The sequence below is a fragment of the Lynx canadensis genome, chromosome B4, assembly GCF_007474595.2.
Source record: "Lynx canadensis isolate LIC74 chromosome B4, mLynCan4.pri.v2, whole genome shotgun sequence".
Lineage (NCBI taxonomy): Eukaryota > Metazoa > Chordata > Mammalia > Carnivora > Felidae > Lynx > Lynx canadensis.
Window position 1 is genome coordinate 44,406,535 of NC_044309.1, and position 21,473 is coordinate 44,428,007.

At 37.6% G+C, this 21,473-nt stretch overlaps 1 protein-coding gene across 1 annotated transcript; it reads left to right on the forward strand.

The window, feature by feature from the left end:
• The first annotated feature begins 2,434 nt into the window (after window positions 1–2,434).
• LOC115518393 (C-type lectin domain family 1 member B-like) lies at window positions 2,435–21,277 on the forward strand. Its single transcript, XM_030321866.1, has 7 exons — window positions 2,435–2,546; window positions 4,384–4,475; window positions 6,220–6,315; window positions 15,976–16,089; window positions 16,708–16,859; window positions 19,840–19,946; window positions 20,342–21,277. Exons 2-7 carry the CDS (start codon window positions 4,409–4,411, stop codon window positions 20,472–20,474), a joined length of 669 nt encoding a protein of 222 aa, XP_030177726.1. The 5' UTR covers window positions 2,435–2,546; window positions 4,384–4,408; the 3' UTR covers window positions 20,475–21,277.
• Window positions 21,278–21,473: the final 196 nt, after the last annotated feature.

Consider the following 21,473-nt stretch of genomic DNA (forward strand, 5'->3'; position numbering starts at 1 on the left):
TTTCTGTTTACTTAATAATTAAATGTTTTATTGAGTGGTTATTGTCTTGTTAAAATTTTGTTTGTACTCTACTTACATAGTAAGAAATACTTCTTTCTTCAAAAAGCAAAATATTTACTACTAATGGCTATAACCAATTAGCTCATGTTATTCGAATACTAAATAACACAAAAGTAAAAAAGCTTGCACCGTATTTAGTGTATAAGGGAAGTCAGAAAATATGAAACTGAGTCTTAATTTTTATAATCAGAGAAATAAAGCATAAAGATTTTGAAAAATGTAATACCACTGATTAATTTTAAGAATAAGTATGCTTTGGAGATGACAAATATTGTGTTCCAATGTTAATATTTTCTTAAGAGTCTCCTCTTTTCCATATTTTAAACGTTGATTTCTTTGAGCTTCTTTTTCGGTTCTTAATGCTATTCAACAGCTACCTGAGGCTTGTATGAAATAACAGGTTCTTGAGTGGACTCTAAGTTTAGGATTGTTTTGTGTTTCTCTACTTGTGTATATTCTTGAAATGAAGACAAAAAAGAAAACCGACAAAAAGCTAACAATGCCTATTACTTTTATCATTACCTAGTAATAGCAAATGTGATTTGTTTTTTAGAAACTTCAAACTATTTCAGGATTGTGATAACACCCGCAAAGTGCTTAGCACAGTGCTGACTTCTTATAAAGTGTTCAGTAACCTGGGTGAATTGATACTTAAAACTTTGAGAAAGCAATTTGTAAGGTAAAGCATAATCATAGGAAAGACTAAGAGAACTATGTTGGATGCGAAAGTTTAAAGACATAGTGGTGGCTCAGTCAGTGAAGTATCAGCTCTTGATTTTGGTTCATGGGTGATCTCACAGTTCTTGAGTTCGAGGCCCACCTCGGGATCCGTGCTAAGAGCACAGAGCCTGTTTGGAACTCTCAGTCCCTCTCTCTGCCCCTCCCCTGCTCATGCTCTCTCTCTTTCTCTCTCTCTCTCTCTTTCTCTCAAAATAAATAAATAAAAGTAAAAAAAAGAATCAGTGAAAGTTTTGGAAGTAATGGGGCACATGTGCTGTGTGATGAAAATAATTATGACTGTATATTATTGGTTGAAAAAAGATAAAATGCTATAAAAAAGTGCAGTAATGAAAAGACAATGATCAACAAGTGGGACAGAGAATTGACTTTTTGATTAAGAGGAGGAGTAACTAAGAAGAATGGAAACATTTGATGGATTTACAAATGTGGGCAACTAAAGCCTTAAGCAAATAGCTTCAGGGTCTAATATTGCAATCACAATGGTGTTGAGTGCTCAGCTTGTGTGATGGCTGTTGTGACATCTTTAGAGGTTGGGGAGAGCAGGACAAACATGAGAAATGGCTGTTAGAAAACCAAAAGGAACATATAGACAGAGTAGAAATAGGATTACTCTTTCCCAGGCTGCCCCATTTATCCTCTGATTGCGCTCATTCTGTTTGAACACTTCTGTAAACGCCTGTTTTTAATATCGTAGGGAATGTTGCCTCAGACTACAAAGGAGGAAGCGAACATATTTCTGTTCTTTATAATTACAGACTCGAGGGGAAGGACACCAAAAATCATTAAGACTTGAAAATTAGTGCAAGTATGCTCTGTGTTTATGCTGGAACAACTGAAAAGCAGACTGCAAAGATACCATGAAATGGGGGGGGGGGGGGGAGTTTGAAAACATAAAGCAATTGAATTGAGATGTCTTTTAAAGGAACCAGGGATTGAATGGCTCTCAATCTGCCTTAAGACTTGAGAATTTATTATTCAAAATCTCTTCCAGATAAATGTGAGGAATGATGGACTATTAGTGTTCATGGAATTTCACGTAATTGATACTATGCTAGTTTAGAAGGTAGATTTCAATGTCTTGTTAAGCAGAGTTTCTATTTAGAACCCCAAAGGTTTGGGGCGCCTGGGTGGCTCAGTCAGTTAAGCATCCGACTTCGGCTCAGGTCACGATCTCACAGTTCGTGAGTTCGAGCCCCGCGTCGGGCTCTGTGCTGACAGCTCAGAGCCTGGAGCCTATTTCAGATTCTGTGTCTCCCTCTCTCTGACCCTCCCCCATTCATGCTCTTTCTCTCTCTGTCTCAAAAATAAATAAACGTTAAAAGAAATTTTAAATGCAACCCCAAAGGTTTGTGTCTGTAATAGAGATAGGTTTAGAAGCTTAGTATTTGTTGGTGATGGTCTAGTGGTGATAGTGGCCTTTTGTTTTTTTTAACAATGATGTGTTTGGATTTTGTGCAAAATGGGCATGGCCCTTTAAATTATTTTGCCCTTTTATCTTCTCTGCTGAAAAAAAAAAAACAACCGCCTATTTCCGTAATCAAAGATGCAAATGAGAAGACAGAAGTTCAAATATGAACTGTGTTCTGACATGTTCACATGTAGCTGACAAACACCGAAGCCTATTGGGTCACCAGAGCAGAGGGTACGTAGAGCCCAGAAGAATCTATTCCATTTGCCCACTGGGGCTCACCTCTTCTGTTTGGATCGGACTCCAGTGCCAGCAGAAGCTCACCGCACTAACACAGGTATCACCAACTCTTATCTATAGCTGTTGCTCTCAGCACATCTCACTGTTACTAGGGCCACTTGATTGTGTATAGAGATTACAAAGAATAGAATTTTTTTTAATTTTATATTTGAGAGAGAGAGAGAGAGAGAGCAGGGGAGGAACAGAGAGGGAGACACAGAATCTGAAGCAGACTCCAGGCTCCAAGCTGTCAGCACAGAGCCAGACACAGGGCTCAAACTCATGAACCGTGAGATCATGACCTGAGCCGAAGACCGATGCTTAACTGACTGAGCCACCCAGGCGCCCCACGAAGAATAGAAATTTTAAAAAGCAGTCCAGTAAATCTAGCCTTGCAGCACACGAGCCAACCAGTTCAGATTTTACAATTGCTTTTCAAGGGGAGTATCTCCGGTAATTTTTCATGGTTTACCATCGAATACAACTATAGTTTTCCAGGCAAATATTTCAATTTATCTCTTGGATTAACCACGTGAGTTAATGGAACAAAAGAGCACATCGATGAAGGTAGGATATGAATAATTAATTATTTAATCAATGTTTCTCTCTTTCATATCCACGTCTTGTCTTTGCTTATTTATGTGATAGGGCTTCCACATTCTGATATACTCCAGACTTGGCAAACATATGTAAAGCATTATAAATACTTTTCTCTGTGATCATAAGTTTTTGGGAGAAGTTATCACGTTGGAAATTATTAAATGTCATCAACTGAATACTATGAACATACAGACACCTGTATATATCTAATTACATTATAAAAGATAACAACGAAGCATAATTCTCTGAAAAATTAAAATACGTAAAAAGTGTTTAATTTGATGGTACGCTGGCAAACCGGTCATGATAAGAAATGTTAAGGTTTTTATGGAATCAGGAGTTTAGTTCATATAAATTTCTTTGTTTTATTTTAAAATACTTGAAACAGGAGTGCCTGGGTGGCTCAGTTGGTTAAGCCTCCAGCTTCAGCTCAGGTTCGTGGGTTTGAGCCCCACATCGGGCTCTGTGCTAACAGCTCAGAGCCTGGAGCCTGCTTTGGATTTTGTCTCCCTCTCTCTCTGTCCCTCCCTCGCTTGCACTCCGTCTCTCTCTCCAAAATAAATAGACATAAAAAAAAATACTTGAAACAAATTCATTAATTCTTCAAAAATTTGCAAGGAGAACTGGTTGCTTTTAGCTTATGCTTTCAAATATTATGGAAATAACACAACACACCCACTGGATGACGACTAAACCAAATTGTCCTAATTGTAGGGCATTCATTTCCAACATCACGTTACAAGAGGTGACAATAAGCCTTTAGGAGACTGCTGGAAGTGAATTGCCTTTGAGCCATAAAACAGAAAGAGTAAAGATAAATTGAAAAAAATACATATCAGGAAAGATCATGAGGGAGAAGTTTTAGAATAACCTATTATGTAACATTATCTTTACAATACAAATGATGCATACAAATTTTCTGTGTATTATTCTGGGTAGGGACAATTTTTAAGTGTAGTGTAAATATTTCAAGGATCGTGACAGTGTTGATCTTTTAAAATTAATTTAACACCACATTTGGAAAATTACAAGTGGCAAGCAAAATGACAATTACCTAAGCATCTAAAGATAGATGCAAATAAATAAATAAATAAATATGAACAAAGAGAGATGCTGATAAGTGATAAAAAAAATAATCTGAGGCAAAAAGCTTTCTTGGAAGAAAATTGCAAAGGTAAAATCATGCATTAGCAGTTAAATGGCACGAAACACTAATTTCAGTGGTCTAGAGAAAACCCATGGGCAGAACCTCAAAACTTACTTAAAAAAAAACTGCCAATTTTTATGTCTTTTAGAATTGTATCCTAAAATTTCTCAGAGATGAATGAAACACATACAACATATATGGATATCAAACATCCTCCTAAGAAGCAGATGCCAAAAAAAAGTGAGTATTTTTCCCCAATCCTTACTGAATTCTTTTTTTTTAATATAAATCCTTTTGGATTTTTAAAAAATTTTTTTAAAGTTTATATTTATTTTGAGAGAGACAGAGACAATGGGAGCGAAGGAGGGATAGAGAAAGGGAGAGAGAGAATCCCGAGCAGAATCCACACCGTCATTGTTGAGTCCAACGTGGGGCTCGAACTCACAAAACTGTGAGAGTATGACCTGAGTTGAAACTGAGAGTTGGGTGCTCAACCGACTGAGCCACCCAGTCCCCCCGCCTTACTGAATTCTGATATTATTTTCTGTTCCTTGTTATGCATTTCTTCTAAAGAAGTCCATTATAATTTAGCATATGACACATTATGTCTACCTTATTTTCAAGATTCTGTCATTTAAAAGACTTACCTGATGGACTTTACCTCGTAAGCAGAAAACAATTCCATCGATCTCCTTTATTTGGGAAACACCCTATCCTGCCAACTCTCTTCATGCATTCATAACTTACATGCTTTCTCAGAAATAATAAGAATATGAAGTGGTGACCACATCCCAGTTTACTCAAAAGTGAAAACTTACACTTCAAGTTCCAATCAGACAAAAGTAATGAGAATGGAATCTTCTATAGAAAAAGGTAAAGTGCCCGTAGAGGACCTAGCTTCCCATTGCTTAGCCTATGTGTATGTGATTCAAGTAACATAAAACAAAAGCCACTGTGCCAAGAGTCAGCTTACCCACTTTCACAAGATTGCTTCAACTGTGTCTTATACTCTAAAGAAAAAGCCGTGTTGAAAAACCGATACCCATGGTTAGTATATTCCAGAGAATTAAAGTCATGTGGGTGCCATAGCCATACATTCATTACTGAGGCAAGGATGGAAATTATTTCTTTTCAGTTTGTTTGGAAACATCTGAATCTCCTGATGTCACTACTGACTCATTCTATGATGTTTCAAGAAATAACACTTGATTAACATTATTTGATTCACGTCTCTGATTATAGTTTCTTCTTTTTTTAATGTTTATTTATTTTTGAGAGGGAGAGAGAGAGAGAGAGAGAGCAAGCAGGGGAGGGGCAGAGAGAGAGGGAGACACAGAATCCGAGGCAGGCTCCAGGCTTCAGGAGCCCCACGTACGGCTGTAACTCACAAACTGTAAGATCATGACTTGAGTTGAAGCCGGAGGCTTAACAAACTAAGCCACCCAGGCGCCCCTACGATTTCTTCTACGTAATGGCAATGGTTGTTCCTAATGATGAGAACAGTAGTGAGACTCCAGTGAGGAAACTGCGGATGTTTATGTATGTATGAAAACATATGATATTACAAACTAATAAATATCTTCTGATTGTGGGTCAATAAAAGGGATTTCTACTTTTATGTATGAAAGTGATATATTTTAGAAGCATTTTTACATTTTTAAAACAAGTGTATAGATCTAATATTCCACTCTGAATCCCTAAACCATTGAGATAAATCAGGGGATTTTTTTTAATAAAGTGAGAATAAGTGACTTCCCTAAGAAATACTTGGTAACAGAGTAGGGACGAGAACCCAGACGTGTTACTCTTGGTTCACAATTGTTTCCGACTGATCAATGTTCTCCTCAACTTATAATTCCCAGTTTGAGGACGTTCAAGAGTTAGGGCCTTGAATTTACGGGAAAGTCTCCCTCAAAATCCTGGTCTTTAATTCAGTCTTTTTTTTATGCTGACCTCCTCAGTGTCTCACTTTCTCTCTGGCCAGGGCCTTCAGTGCCATTCGTCTGGTGTCTCGCTGTAGTGATTCTTGGAATCCTCTGTTTCCTTCTCCTTGTAACAACTGCAGTCTTGGGATCCATTGGTAAGTTAATCAGGATCTGTGCCCTGAACCGAATATCTCCTGCTTTAAGAATTACTATTTCTTTTACAGAATTTTTTAAATATTCATTTATTTTGAGAGAGAGAGAGAGCGCGTGCGTGCAGAGGAGGGGCAGAGTGAGAGAGAGGGAGAGAGAGAATCCCAAGCAGGCTCTGTGCTCTGAGCACAGATCCTGAAGTGGGGCTCGATCCCACAAACTATGAGATCATGACCTGAGCCAATATCTAGAGTCAGACACTCAACTGACTGAACCACTAGCCATTCCTAACAATACCCCAGGAATTACTATTTTTACTGCTTTTCTTCTTCTGGGGGTTCCATAGCTATGATCTCTAGTTCTACCCAGGAAATCGTTCTACCTTCACCACTAATGTAACTACTTGGCCATTTACAAAATTCCTCAGAAGCTTCTGATGTATCCTTTACTCTTTTTAGTTTTTTTTCTGTCGTCGTTGTTGTTGTTTTAATTTTATTTAAATCCAAGTTAGTTAACACATAGTGTAATAATGGTTTCAGGAGTAGAATTTAGTGATTCATCTCGTATGTATAAATAACACCCAGTGCTCATCCCAACAAGTGCCCGCCTTCATGCCCATCACCCATTTAGCCCATCCCCCCACTCAACACCTGCCCAGCAACCCTCAGTTTGGTCTTTGTATTTACAAGTCTCTTATAGTTTGTCTCCCTCTCTGTTTTCACCTTATTTTTCTTTCCCTTCCCCTATGTTCATCTGTTTTGTTTCTTAAATTCCACATATGAGTGAAATCTTATGATATTTATCTTTCTCTGCCTGACTGATTTCACTGAGCGTCCTACATTGTAGTTCATCCACATTGTTGTAAATGGCAAGATATCATTCTTTTTGATGGCTGAGTAATATTCCATTGTATATGTACACTGCCTCTCCTTTACCCATGTGTCAGTCGGTGGACATTTGGAGTCCTTCCATGACGTAGGTATTGTTGATAGTATTGCTATAAACTTTGGAGTACATGTGCGCCTTTGAATCAGCATTTTTGTATCCTTTGGATAAATAGCTAGTAGTACAATTGCTGGGTCGTAGGGTAGTTCTATTTTTAATTTTTTGAGGAACCTCCATACTGTTCTCCAGAGTGGCTGCTCCAGTTTGCATTCCCACCAGCAGTGTAAAAGTGATCCTCTTTCTCTGCATCCTTGCCAACATCTGTTGTTGCCTGAGTTGTTAATGTAAGCCATTCTGACAGGTGAGGTGGTATCTCATTGTGGTTTTGATTTGTATTTCCCTGATGATGAGTGATATGGAGCATCTTTTCATGTGTCTGTAGGCCATCTGGATGTCTTCTTTGGAAAAGTGTCTGTTCATGTCTCTCGTCCATTTCTTCACTGGATTATTTGCTTTTTGAGTGTTGAATTTGATAAGTTCTTTATAGATTTTGGATACTAACCCTTTATCTGACATGTCATTTGCAAATATCTTCTCCCATTCTGTCACTTGCCTTTTTGTTTTGCTGATTGTTTCCTTTGCTGTGCAGAAGCTTTTTATTTGATGAGGTCCCAATAGTTCATTTTTGCTTTTGTTCCCCTTGCATCTGGAATAATGTCTAGTAAGAAGTTCCTGTGGCTGAGGTCAAAGAAGTTGCTGCCTGTTTTCTCCTCTAGGATTTTGATGGTCTCCTGTCTTACATTTAAGTCTTATATTGATTTTGAGTTTATTTTTGTGTATGGTGTAAGAAAGTGGTCCAGGTTCATTTTTCTGCACGTCACTGTCTAGTTTTCCCAACACCATTTGCTGAAGAGACTGCCTTTTTTCCATCAGATATTCTTTTCTGCTTGGTCGAAGATTAGTTGACCATACGTTTGTGGGTCCATTTCTGGTCCTATTTTGTTCCATTGATCTGAGTGTCTGTTCTTGTGCCAGTACCATACTGTCTTGATGACTATTAAAGCTTTGTCATACAGCATCAAATCATTTTGAACACCTAGGAAACTGATTTGAGGATTAATGAATGCAACAATCTGAGTAATTAGAGCCAGAGAACTTGGCAGGTATGTGGTGCAGAGAGGTGAACTGGAGGAGTGAAAAGCCATGGAGCCAAGGATAAGGAGCCGTTTTCAAGGAGAGAGGACAGAGAGAGAGAAAGAGAAAGGGAGAGAATGCAACAAGCACATCAGGATCATGCAAGAAAAGCACTCCTCCCAAAAGTAGTTGGAGAGAAAGAGAGAGTGAATGAAAGGGTGAAAACAATTGTAGGGGACTGGACAAAAAATCTGCCCCCCTAAACCACTGACAGGGAGAAAGGAGAGGGTTTCAATACTGCCAGGACCCTATAAACAGTGGAGTATAAGTCTGAAGTCTTGAGCTCAGTGCCTGGCGGTGTCTGATGAGGAAGTAGGACAAATCCCTAGGAACAGGCAGCACTATCTGAGGGATCCATGTTCCACAGGGGGAAAAGTGATTCCCCTGATTGGAGTGCATTTGGTAGAGGCCATGCGGTCTCCCTATAGGCAAAAGTCCAAGCAGACCCTGTGGAGAGTAGCCACATTTACTGATATTGGAACAAAGACACTGGAGGGCAGCAAAACCCAGTGTGGTCTGCGTGTTGTGATTTGCCATAAACTCTGGGACTCTGCCACTGTGTGATCGCGGGAGCATTTTTCTGGGACCAGCCGGTGCCCGGCCATCGCTTGGTGAGACACTCCCCCAGAGAGTTGGCTTGGGTCCAAGCCACAGGGGGGTCTCTGAAGTTCAGGGTTTTGAAACACAGCCCCCTCTGAGATAAAACTCTGGAGGGAGGTGCTGGCTGGCAGGCGGACAACTTGGACATGAACAGGATAGACGCAAGGATCAGACAGAGGCCTGAGTCAAAGGGGAGGTGTGCTTGATTGCAGGTCGGTGAGGGCATGTGGTTCCTGCACTAGAGATTATGAAGCTTGGTGAAGCCATTTTCACTTCTAGTGAAATGGTGCGCACACAGATGGACCCCAGTAAGTAAAGCAGAGCCACCAAGTGGAGAACTGAGTCATAACACCAAGCCCTGCCCACCTGTGCCCTTTAGGCACATCCCCCAGAAGACCAGCAAAAATCCCTTCCACCACACAAGTGTGCTGCAGTTTCAGTTCTGGAAACTGAACTAGGGGAAACTGGACATGACTTCAATCGAGTGGTCATTCTGTTTACTGGTTCATTTATCTGCTCATTTTCTTTGTTTCTGTTTTTGTTTACACTGTTTTCTTTTTTATTTGTCTTTTTTTCTTTCTCTTTCTTGGATACAGAAAGAGCAAATTCTTTATTTTTATTTTATTTTTTTAATTGACTTTTATTTTTTTATTTTATTCTATTTTATCATTTAATTTTTTAATTTTTTTAACTAATATTTTCTTTCTCTTTTTCTCTATTCTATATAGCCTTCTTCAATGAGCAGACCAAAGCATACCTAGGAACTAGCCTCCTTCATTTGCTTTTGTGTGTGTGTTTTGTTCTTACTTTTTCAATTTTAATTTTTTATTTTTTTATTTTCATCCTCCAAAATGACAAGATGGAGGAACTCACCGCAAAGGAAAGGACAGGAAGAAATGATGGCCAGGGATTTAATCAACACAGATATAAGTAGGATGTCTGAACTAGAATTTGAAACCACGATTATAAGAATACTAGCTGGGTTGACAAAAGCATAGAAGACACCAGAAAATCCCTTTCTGTGTTGATAAAAGAATTAAAATCTAGCCAGGCCAAAAGTAAAAATGCTCTAAGCTTTACTCTTAAAGCCTGGATCGCTTTCAGGATGTTTCCAGGGAAGGTTGCCTTTGAGGTTTTGTTTATGATCGATCGTGCTGGGTGTAGAGAAAATTTCTCTCTCCTCTATGACACCTCCTCTCGATGAACTCTCCAGTCCTGTTGGCTTTACCTCCATGTCTCCGGTTGGCAGCTCACATTTACTTTTTAAATTGTTTATTCTCATAAATGTTTCATACAATCATTAATACTTGTCTCCTGTACTATTCCAATCGCCGGCTAATTAACTCTGAAGTCAATAGACTTTCAAATTCCTACTGAAACTGCCAAATAAATTCAGATCATGTCATCCAAGTGCCAAGAAACCATTAGCAGTTTTTTTACTCACTCCTGATTTATGTTAAAATTTCCTTCCTTACTTACCTTTGTTTCCACGAATCATAATCTTATTTCAACCAAATAATTAAAAAAATTTTTTAACGTTTATTCATTTTTGAGAGACAGAGAGAGTCAGAGCATGAGCGGGGAAGGGGCAGAGAGAGAGGGAGACACAGAATCGGAAGCAGACCGCAGGCTCTGAGCTGTCAGCACAGAGCCTGATGCGGGACTCGAACTCACGAACTGCGAGATCATGACCTGAGCCAAAGTCATCTGCTCAACTGACTGAGCCACCCAGGCGCCCCTCAACCAAATAATTTTAAGCTTTACAGTTCATAGCTCAAGTGCTATAGATTCTCACTGCTCTTATCAAGAGTTAGTTCATTTTCTTAAATAAATATTTAACACAAGTTTCAAAGACTTTAAGTGGTTGATTTTTTTAAAGGTATATTTATTTTTGAGAAAGGGACAGAGTATAAGCGGGGAGAAGCAGAGAGAAAGGAGACGCAGAATCCAAAGCAGGCTTTAGGCTCTGAGCTGTCAGCATAGAGCCTGACACAGGGCTCGAACCCATGGTCCACGAGATCACTACCTGAGCCAAAGTCAGACACTTAACCAAGTAAGCCACCCAGGCACCCCAAGTGGTTGATTTTTTTAATGATTGTTTTCATTCATTACGGTTGTTCTGCTAAGGAGCAGTCCCACGGAACTAATCATGCCACCATTCTGGCAGAAACACTCCTCTATGTGTATTTTTAATGTACTCTTTAGAAGTTTTGAAAACCTCTATATTCCTTAGACACAACCCCTTTCATGACAACTTACACATAATGGATGCTTATCTAGTACCTTCTGGATTGAAATAGAGATCCAAACAATCTCACACAGATACAGCAAAGAGAGAAGGGTGAAGAACAAAGAAAGAAGGGTGAAAAACAACCTCAGCATGATTCAACTGATATAATCAGAGTGCCTCACAATACCATGATGCAAGTTTTTTATTCCTTATTCATTAATGAACACCTAGAAGAATTTCCAAGCTACATTTTTTTTCCACTTTTTTCTTTCTTCAAGCTCTGAGAGATGAGTTTCATGCCAACGTTATTTTTATTTTATTGTTTTTTCACAAATTCAGTTTAGTAAATACATCATAGTATGATCATTTTAAAATGTAGTGCATAGACGGGGCACCTGGGTGGCTCAGTCGGACTTCGGCTCAGGTCATGATCTCACAGTCTGAGTTCGAGCCCCACGTCGGGCTCTGTGCTGACAGCTCAGAGCCTGGAGCCTGCTTCGGATTCTGTGTCTCCCTCTCTCTCTGCCCGTCCCCCGCTCATGCTCTGTCTCTCTCTCTGTCAAAAATAAAAATAAACATTAAAAAAAATTTTTTTTTAAATGTAGTGCATAGGGGTGCCTGAGTGGCTCAAATCAGTTAATCATTCAACTCTTGATTTCGGCTCCGGTCCTCATCTCACAGTTCATTACATTGAGCCCCACATCAGGCTCTGCACACTGACAGCATGGAGGCTGCATGGGAGTCTCTCTCTCCCTCTCTCTATGGCCCTCCCCCACTCACATGCACCGGCACTTCTTCTCTCTCAAAATAAATAAATACACATTTTTTTTAAATAAAATAAGTAAAATATAGTGCATGCATCCTTAACTTGAAACGATTTGAAGATCAATGGATATAATTTATTTTTTACTAGTTATAGGTTACTTGAAATTCATTGTGGCGAAAAATATAGGACTCCATTTATGGTGGTGGTATTAATTTTTCCTTTAAAGTAAATTTACTTAAGTTGAAAAATAGTTAACACAAAATACCGTTTATATAATTATATGGATTGAGTAAAAATATAGCAAAAATTTTCATGTAGTATATAAATGACTGGGGTTTGTAACAAATACAAAACACTAATTCAAATGAATACAGGTGCCCCTATATTTATGTTTATTTATTTTTTTGAGAGAGAGGGAGACACAGAATCCAAAGCAGGCTCCTGGCTCTGAGCTGTCAGTACAGAGCCTGACACAAGACCAGAACTCATGAACCATGAGATCATGACCTGAGCCGAAGTCAGGTGTTTAACCAACTGAGGCACCCAGCTGTGCCTACCCCTATATTTATAAGAGCAGTATTATTAGCAATAACCAAGAAATGGAAACAGCTCAGGTATCCATCAACTGAGGAATGGATAAAGAAAAGATGGTATACACACACACACACACACACACACACACACACACAAGGAAATATTATCTAGCCATTAAAAATAATGAACCCTTGGGGCACCTGGGTGGCTCGGTCCGTTGGGCATCTGACTCTGGCTCAGGTCATGATCTCCCGGTTTGTGGGTTCGAGCCCCACGTCGAGCTCTGTGCTGACAGCTTGGAGCCTGGAGCCTGCTTCAGATTCTGTGTCTCCCTCTCTCTCTCTCTCTCTCTCTGCCTCTCCCCCACTTGTGCTCTGTCTCTCTCTCTCTCTCAAAAATAAATTTTAAAAAATGTAAAACAAAAAAATTTAAAAAAAAATAATGAACCCTTATCATTTGCAATGACATAGAAGGGCCTAGAGAATATAATGTTCGGAGAAAGGCAAGTACCATATGGCTCCACTCATATGTGGAATTGAAGAAACAAAACAAATGAACAAACAGAAGAAAAAAGAGATGAACAAAAAGACCCTTAAATAAAAAAGAACAAGCTGGTGGTTGCCAGAGAAGATGTGGGTTGGGAGATGGGTCAAATAGATAAAAAAAAGACTTAGAGTAACTTATCTTGATGAGCACTGATTAATGTATAGTTGTTGAATTATTATATTGTGCATCTGAGACTAAAGTAACACTGTATGTTAATTACACTTCAATTAAAAAAGAAAAGAAATGAACGATTGGGTTTAAAAAGCAGTTCTTAATAAGAGTTTGAGTTTTAAAAAGAGTATTTTTTATTTTAAAAATAACATATACCTTTTGAAATATACTTATTTCTCCTTAAAAATAAGTCAAATATGATGTGTAAGCATTAAACTGTTCTCTTTAAAAGACACGTTCTGGGGCGCCTGGGTGTCTCCAGTCGGTTGAGCATCTGACTTAGGCTCAGGTCATGATCTCACAGTTTGTGGGTTCCAGCCCCACATCGGGTTTTGCGCTGACAGTGCAGAGACTGATTCAGATTCTCGGTCTTTCTCTCTGCCTCTCCCTCACTCACATGCGCACATGCACTCTGTCTCTCAAAAATAAAAATAAACATTAAAAATAAATAAATAAATAAATGATAAATAAAAATAAAAGACATTCTGATATATGTTAATTTAGATATATATTCCATTTTACATATGCACACCATATTTTTATCCATTCATCTGTCAGTGGACACTGAGGTTGATTCCATTTCTCAGCTACTGTAAATAATTCTGCTATAAACATAAGGGTGCATATATCTTTCTGAATTAGTGTTTTCATTTTCTTTGGATAAATATACAGTATTTGAATTACTGGAATGTATGGTATTTCTATTGTTTATCTCTTGAGGAGCCTACTGTTTTCCACAGTAATTTACCAATTTCCATTCCCTGCAACAGTGCATAAGAATTCCCCTGAATGTTATTCAGCCATAAAAGAGAAAAAGATCTTGCCTTTCATGCAGTACAGTTGGACCTAGAGGGTATTATGCTAAGTGGAATAGACCGGTCGGAGAAAAACAAATACCAAATGATTTCACTTATATGTGGAATTTTTTAAAGAAGTACACACAACCAAAAAACAGAAAGAGACCCATAAATACAGAGAACAAACTCACGGTTCCCAAAGGGGAAGATGGTAGGTGGAGAGCAAAATGGGTGAAGAGGAGTGGAAGGTACAGGCTTCCAGTTATGGAGTAAGTCACGGGGATGAAAGGTGTAACATAAAGAATGTTGTTAGTGGTATCATATTAGCTTTGCAAAGTGCCAGATGGTAACTACACTTGTGTAAACATAGCATAATGGATAGAATTGTCAACACCTGAAAACGTGAAATTATGTGTTGACAATATTTCAATAACAGTTTTAAAAAATTAAAAAATTTTAAAAAATTAAAATGTAAGCATTCATCATGAATATTTTTAAAGGTTCTAGTAGAAAACCACCCTTTGCATACCGCAGTAAGTGGGACATGTAGGGCTAACCACAACCAAAAATATTACTGAACAAAATTAATAAATTCATCAAAGTACTTTTATCGCGTGGCCAGGACCAACATTCTATGTTGTTACAAATATCGAAGAATTCATATAATCAAGTATTACAAACAGTTTGTGTAGCACTGTAAACAATCAAATATTGCTTTTATCCTTTTATAATCAAAACACAAAAATAATAAAAACTAAACCACATAACCGTTCAGGGAAGTTTTTATCATAGTAGCATAGCAAGGATATTCCTTAGATAGAATCAGAAGTGAACTGTTCAGAAAATGTTTCTGTATGAGAAACATTGAGCTGTATAAGAACTTTTGAGTTCAAAGTGACTAACAGCCAAGTATGGAGTTAGTAATGTTATAGTTGTAGGATTGCAGCATAAGAAAATTTGGGAAAGAAATTGTGCCTCTGAATTATTCTTCATGATTCCCATATCTTTGCACTTGTACTCATCCTTTACTTAGCAATCAAGTGATGTTTTAAAATCTGATTATTTGGCTTTCCTTTTAACTGGCTCTCAAAAGCTAAACAACCCCCATATCAATGACACTCAAGGAGTAACAAGTTCTGGGGTAGTGAAGCAGTCGTTATAACGATTAAGGCCATTAACATAACTAGCAGAATATTGAACATTACTGATATTTCGCAAGTGAATTGTGGAACTTAAAAACATTTAGACTGCCGTTCTTATATTAATAACTTAACGTCCATATAAGGGGTTTTTTATGATGCGCTTTCTGTTTTCCTTTGCAGCCTTATACCCCTAAAATCCCTTATACACAGCATGTCTTCTGGATGTACTAATTGAACCAAGTTAATGCATCATTTTGTCACCATTTGTCTACTTTAGAAAATTGAGTGCACAGATCTAGAATTTTATTGTCTACCTTTTTCACTCTACTATCTCTGCATGATCCATAGACAAAAAGCAACTTGAAGATGAACACTAATATGTGAGGTCTGGCTGACCTGTCACACTATTCTAGAACCTACCTTTAGCCAGTCAACCCTTTTCTGAATTCTAAGAGTAGCTCGCCATTACCTTTGCTCTATCACCCACCATATAAAGTCCTCTAATCTCATACTATCTCCATTATAGTGAGTGAGTTCCTTGAAGGCAGAAACTTTTCATTTCTCACTGTTGCTGTTGTTCTCACTTATCACGGTGTGGGAAGATGTCTTGTCATCAATTAATGTATTTTCACTAAATGAGGTGTAAGTCTGTAAATCATATGCAGAGAAGAGTTGCCAAAAAAAAGCACAGTAATAAAAATGGTCCTTAGTCCTGAACGTTAACCAACATATTAAAATTATAATGTTGTCTTTTATTCAGTCCCATATGGTTTCCCTCAAGCTAATGATATAAAATAAAGTTTTCCAGGGTCATACGACAAATGAAACGCAGAAGCTTCCACTGGACAATAGGACCCAGCAAGACGAGTCCACATTTAAAAACACGACTATCATAGAGTTTCCACTTAACACAGGTATGAATCTGAATGGATTGAAGAATAAGACCAACAGGTTTCTTCTCTATTTCCCTCAATCTTCTTCTTTTCTGCTCACTTAGATTTTCTCACAGATTAAACGAACTAGAGCCCCATTTTCAATCTTATTCAACTGAAAAAACTCAGTCTTTCCCAGAGCTTAGATTTTTCAGTATGTACTATATCACCATCTCTCAAAATGGTATTTTTTTTCTACAAAAAAAAACCCTGTAGATCTCCCTTATCATATTCTCTGATCATTATCACACCCCTTAATACTGGTACGTAGTCAGGTACTATGTTACGATGAGCTTTGTACCTACAGATTTTCCTTGTCTGAAAAATACAGAGAGGTTACTTTCCACTGTGAAGTCCTTTTGGCAGCGGTTGTGAGGGAAAATGCCAATCTTTTTAGAAGGTTTTCCTAGAGATTTTTGGATGTTTGTAAGATATGTGACCCTCTTCCCAAGTCATGGCTCTTTTCAGAAAGCAGAAATAAAGCCCATCAGTCTCATAGAATAAATGTTCCTAGAATAACTAGGACTCAATCTCTCAGCCCCGGGGTGCCTATGAGGGTACTTACCGAGTGGTCTCCGGGCGATATCTTTTGTTTTCAAGGACACAGGAGGAACATATGTAAAACTCAATGGTCATGTTGTGGAGATAAATGTTACCATTTTTCACGTGATTTCAACACTTTTCAAGACAGTAAGAATATCTGCAAGAATATGGGCGCCACACTTGTTAAGATAGAAGATGAAGAAGAACTGGTGATGTATATGTTCTGTTTTCTACCCCACACTGTATTTGTCTAGCCCTTAGTTGTAGGTAGGTTAAATCTTAGTGCTCAATAATATTCGAGTGATTTGAAGAGTTTACAGTCATCAGCTAACTCGGATCCAGACAGTGGTCATGTTAAAGTGAGACATACCAATTGAAATGAGGTTAAAAGTTCATGTAACTCAACTGATTCATCCACAGTTAGAATTTCCACAGTATAGCAAATGTAAAGTCACACATGAAGCAATGAGAAAATATTTATCTTTGGGGCACCTGGGTGGCTCAGTTGGTTAAGCATCCAACTCTTGATTTCTCTCAGGCCATGATCTCACAGTTAGTGAGTTGAAGCCCTGCATCAGGCTCTGTGCTGCAGGTGGGGAGCCTGCTTGGGATTCTCTGTCTCCTTCTTTTCTGCCCCTCCCCCACTCATGCTCTGTGTGTGTGTGTGTGTGTGTCTAAAAATTAATAAATAAACTTTAAAAAAAGAAATTATTTACCTTTAAAGGATATTGCTTTATCACAGATAACTTTATATCCCATATCAACAATTTCATAGAAATTTATTTTCAGCCTCTCTGAGAAAAATCATTATACCTCTAACAAAATCAAGAAATATAGCATTTTCACTGAGCTTGATGTAAAAGAAAACCTCTATATAAATTTAAAGTTGAAGATCAGCTCATTCCAACTCATATTACATTAACTCATATTAGCTTCCAAAGAACCAAACTAAATGTTTCATAATCCTTATCATTATGCCTTGCTTTGAATATTGAAATGATTTACTATTATTTCTACCAAAGAGCTAATATATATTAACATTCTAAGTTAAGGGTAATCATTTAATATCCTCTCAAATATAGATTGACTGTAAAAATCACTTGGTTTTTGGTACTAGTCCAACTGTCCATATACTTGGCTTTCAACTGCTCTAAAACAGCTATAAAAATATAAAGAACTTGAAAATCATCAACAAAACCAAGCAAATGTGGAATCCAGAAAGAAGACATTTGTAGAGTCTGAATTAATCTCCTTTTTACTCCAATACAAAATTGCATGTATGGTAAGGGTGTTTACTAGATTTACTGTGATCATTTATTAATACAAGCAAATAGTGAATCATTGTGTTGTACACTTGAAACTAATATAATCTTATATGTCCATTATATCTCAGATTTAAAAAAAGAAAATTATAATTGTAATATTAATAGGATAAATTTTTTTTATTTTATGTTTTTATGTTTATTTATTTTTGAGAGAGAGACAGTGTGAGCAAGGGAAGGGCAGAAGGAGAGGGAGACACAGAATCCAAAGCAGGGTTCAGACTCCGAGCTGTCAGCACAAAGCCTGACACGGAGCTTGAACTCATGAACTGTGAGATCATGACCTGAGCCAAAGTCAGCCACCCAATCAGCTGAGCCACCCAGACACCCCAATAGGATAAATTTTTAAATCCTAATTTGATTACAGAGATGGTAAAGAATTTATATAAAAATATAATGTATTGAAAAGATGTTACAGTGATAAAAGAATGAATGTGAAATCTGTTCAGCATAAATTAATAAGCACATTAAGTGACAAAATACATTATCATCTTCTTAAATGAGAACTATAGAATATACATGAATAGTGACCACATTTTCACAATTATATAACTATACTCATCCTAACCAGAATTATTATAGAAGCACTGGAAAACATGTGAGATGTGTTAGCCTGTGTAACTCTGGCTTTAACTATGAATGTGTATTCCGTAACTGAGTACATCTTCAGCCTTTCCATAGGCTTACAGAAATTTCAGAACGTTGTAAAAGATGTATTCATTAATCCTCTCTTGACATACCCACAGGTGATGCATCTGTTGACAAAAGAAATCTCAACTTGGGGTTCACAGTTATACAGAGGGTCCAAGTATGAGTTTCAGGATCTAGAAACTGTATCTTTCCTACAGGTTATCTTCATTGAGAATCAATGCCATATATACGCAAACCCTGAAATTGATGCCAAAGCTTTGTATTTAGATGCACACATCTCTGGGTAGAGTGACTCAGCTTTCATCATCTTCCCAAAGGAGTAGAAGACAAACAGAAAAATAAAAACGGAGGGTGAAAATTAAAGCAGAATGGAGAAAAATAGAAAGTACGGCCAGAAACCCTCAATTTAACCCCCTTTCACTTGTTGTCTTGTGTGACTAAATCAACCAGAGCATCAGTCTCCTCACTTGGAAAAGGTGGAGAGTAGGCAATGAAACTGGCTGTCATGGTAACTACACCTGGAGTGAGCAGAGCATAACGTGTGGAAAGTTGAACTGCTATACTTACTGTACCCCTTAAATCAATAATTGTGTGTCAACTGTTTTCAAATAAATAAAAAAGAAATGAGTGACCTATTATAACCCCCCTGTGAAAGACTGCATTTTCCTTACAATACAATTAGGAAGATCAAGGAAGACAATACATGTGCAAATGCTTTGTAAAAATTAAAGTACAAGGTGAATATCGATTATTTAATACTTACTAAGTAGTTTCCAGCCAGCTATAGAAATGCTCATCTGATGGGGTAAGGACTCCTTCCTCAAGATGCCCATTTTGCAAGAAATAAATGTGGTGCTTGTGTAACAAAAATATAAGACAACATTGGTAAAAAAAAAAATGTCATATCTATCACACCTGCACTCCAAGGTAAAAATCAGACTTTGTTCAGAACTCATCTTTGAGCTACAGGAATAAGTTATGAAAAGAAATTAAAAAATAAACATAGTGAAGAGAAGAGAGTCTTCTTTCATGCCTCGGTATTTAATAAAATATCAATAACAGAGATTTCATTATTTTACAATTTAAATAGAATCGGGATGAAGTTAATTTTCTGTTTTATGTTATACACTACAATAAAATAATAACAACAGGATTGTTACTTATATTCAGGAACATAAAAAGATTTTGGTCATAAAATATGTTCCTTTTATTACAGAACTTCATTCGAAGTCAGATGCACTTGTACACTTGGATTGGGCTCTCCCGTAAAGGAACCAGCATGTCATGGAAATGGGAAGATAACTCATATCCCTTTCTCCAAGTGTAAGTTTCTAGAGTAGATACTAACTAGTAGGTTCTATAATCACAGATGTGCATTTACATTTCTGAAAGTATATAGGAAAAACATGCACACATAAATATATAGGCATACATACATACACACATATATGTGTACTCACACACACACAGAGATCACACACACACACACACACACACACTTCCAAAGGACTTATGTTCAGGCAATGAGTATGTGGAGAGAGAGAGAGGCTTTCCAACTTTATGCTTTCTTCTTTATCAGTTACTCTGGGATAGCCTAGGGTGTAAAAGGACAGTTTCTACAAGGAAAGAAAAGACACATCACCTTAATTTTGGACCAATATTTTCTATTTTGTCTACATCCGCGTATATTTCACATCGTTTATATGTTCCTATTTCAGGATAAGTCACTGGAAAGAGACAAAAGGTGGAAACTGTGCAAGTATGACAAAAATGAGGATGATTGCTTCTGACTGTTACAAACTCCTGCCCTTTACTTGTGAGAAGAGAATTCCCTGTGTGGCTACCTCATAATAGGAACAATAACAAAAGACAAGGACGATATTTTTTCTTGTAAAGAACCAGACTTCTTAAAGTCCTAGAGTCTTCCTCTCTCATTTCAGAATGCCTTTGCTTTTTTATGGCCTGTACCAATATGCCAGCCTCTGGCAGAGATGATGCTGGAATATTGGGTGCACCAGCGTGAGCGACATCAGACCCCTCACCTCTGCCCTTTCACGTGGAGACAGCCACGTTACGAGCACAGGTTGGTGGAGTAAGAGAGTATCAGCTTTCCTGATGAGGATTAAGAAGGAAACTTCTCCATACTGTTTCTACAACTCACACGGATTTAGGAAGGAATCCCGCAAACTTCGGTCACCATCATGCACGTTTTGTCTGGAAATCAATGCCACCAGTCATTACAAAGATTATTCTCTATGAATGCGTATGCATTTCTATTTGATTCCTTCCTTTTCAAGAGGAAGACTGTGTTGTATCCTAGAAAGCAATAGGATCTCGAATCAGATTTGAGTCTCAGTTAGCTATGTGCCCTCTGGCAACTTGAAACTTCTGGGTCATAATTTCCTCATCAGTGGGTAACTACAAACTGCATTTGCAAAGTGGCTGTACCATTTTGCATTCCTATCAGCAGGGTATGAAATTCCATTTGTTTGAATCCCTCCAACGTTTAATGCTGCCAGTTTTTAAAACCAGTTTCGTAAGGGTACAGCATAATTAAGTGTGGTTTTAATTTGTATTTTTCTAATGAATAGCCATATTTTCATGTGTTTTTTTGTTAATCATGTATCTTTTGTGGTAAAGTATTGATTCAAATTTTTGCCTACTGTTATTTCATTGTTTTCTTGTTGATGAGTAATGAAAGTTCATTATATGTTTGATACTGATATTTTATCAGACATGTGTTTTATGAATATTGTTTGCAGTCTCTCATTCTTATCTTTTATTCTCTTAACATTGTCCTTAGAAGTTTTAGAAGAAAAGAAGGGCAGAGTTTTAGTTTGATAAAGTGTA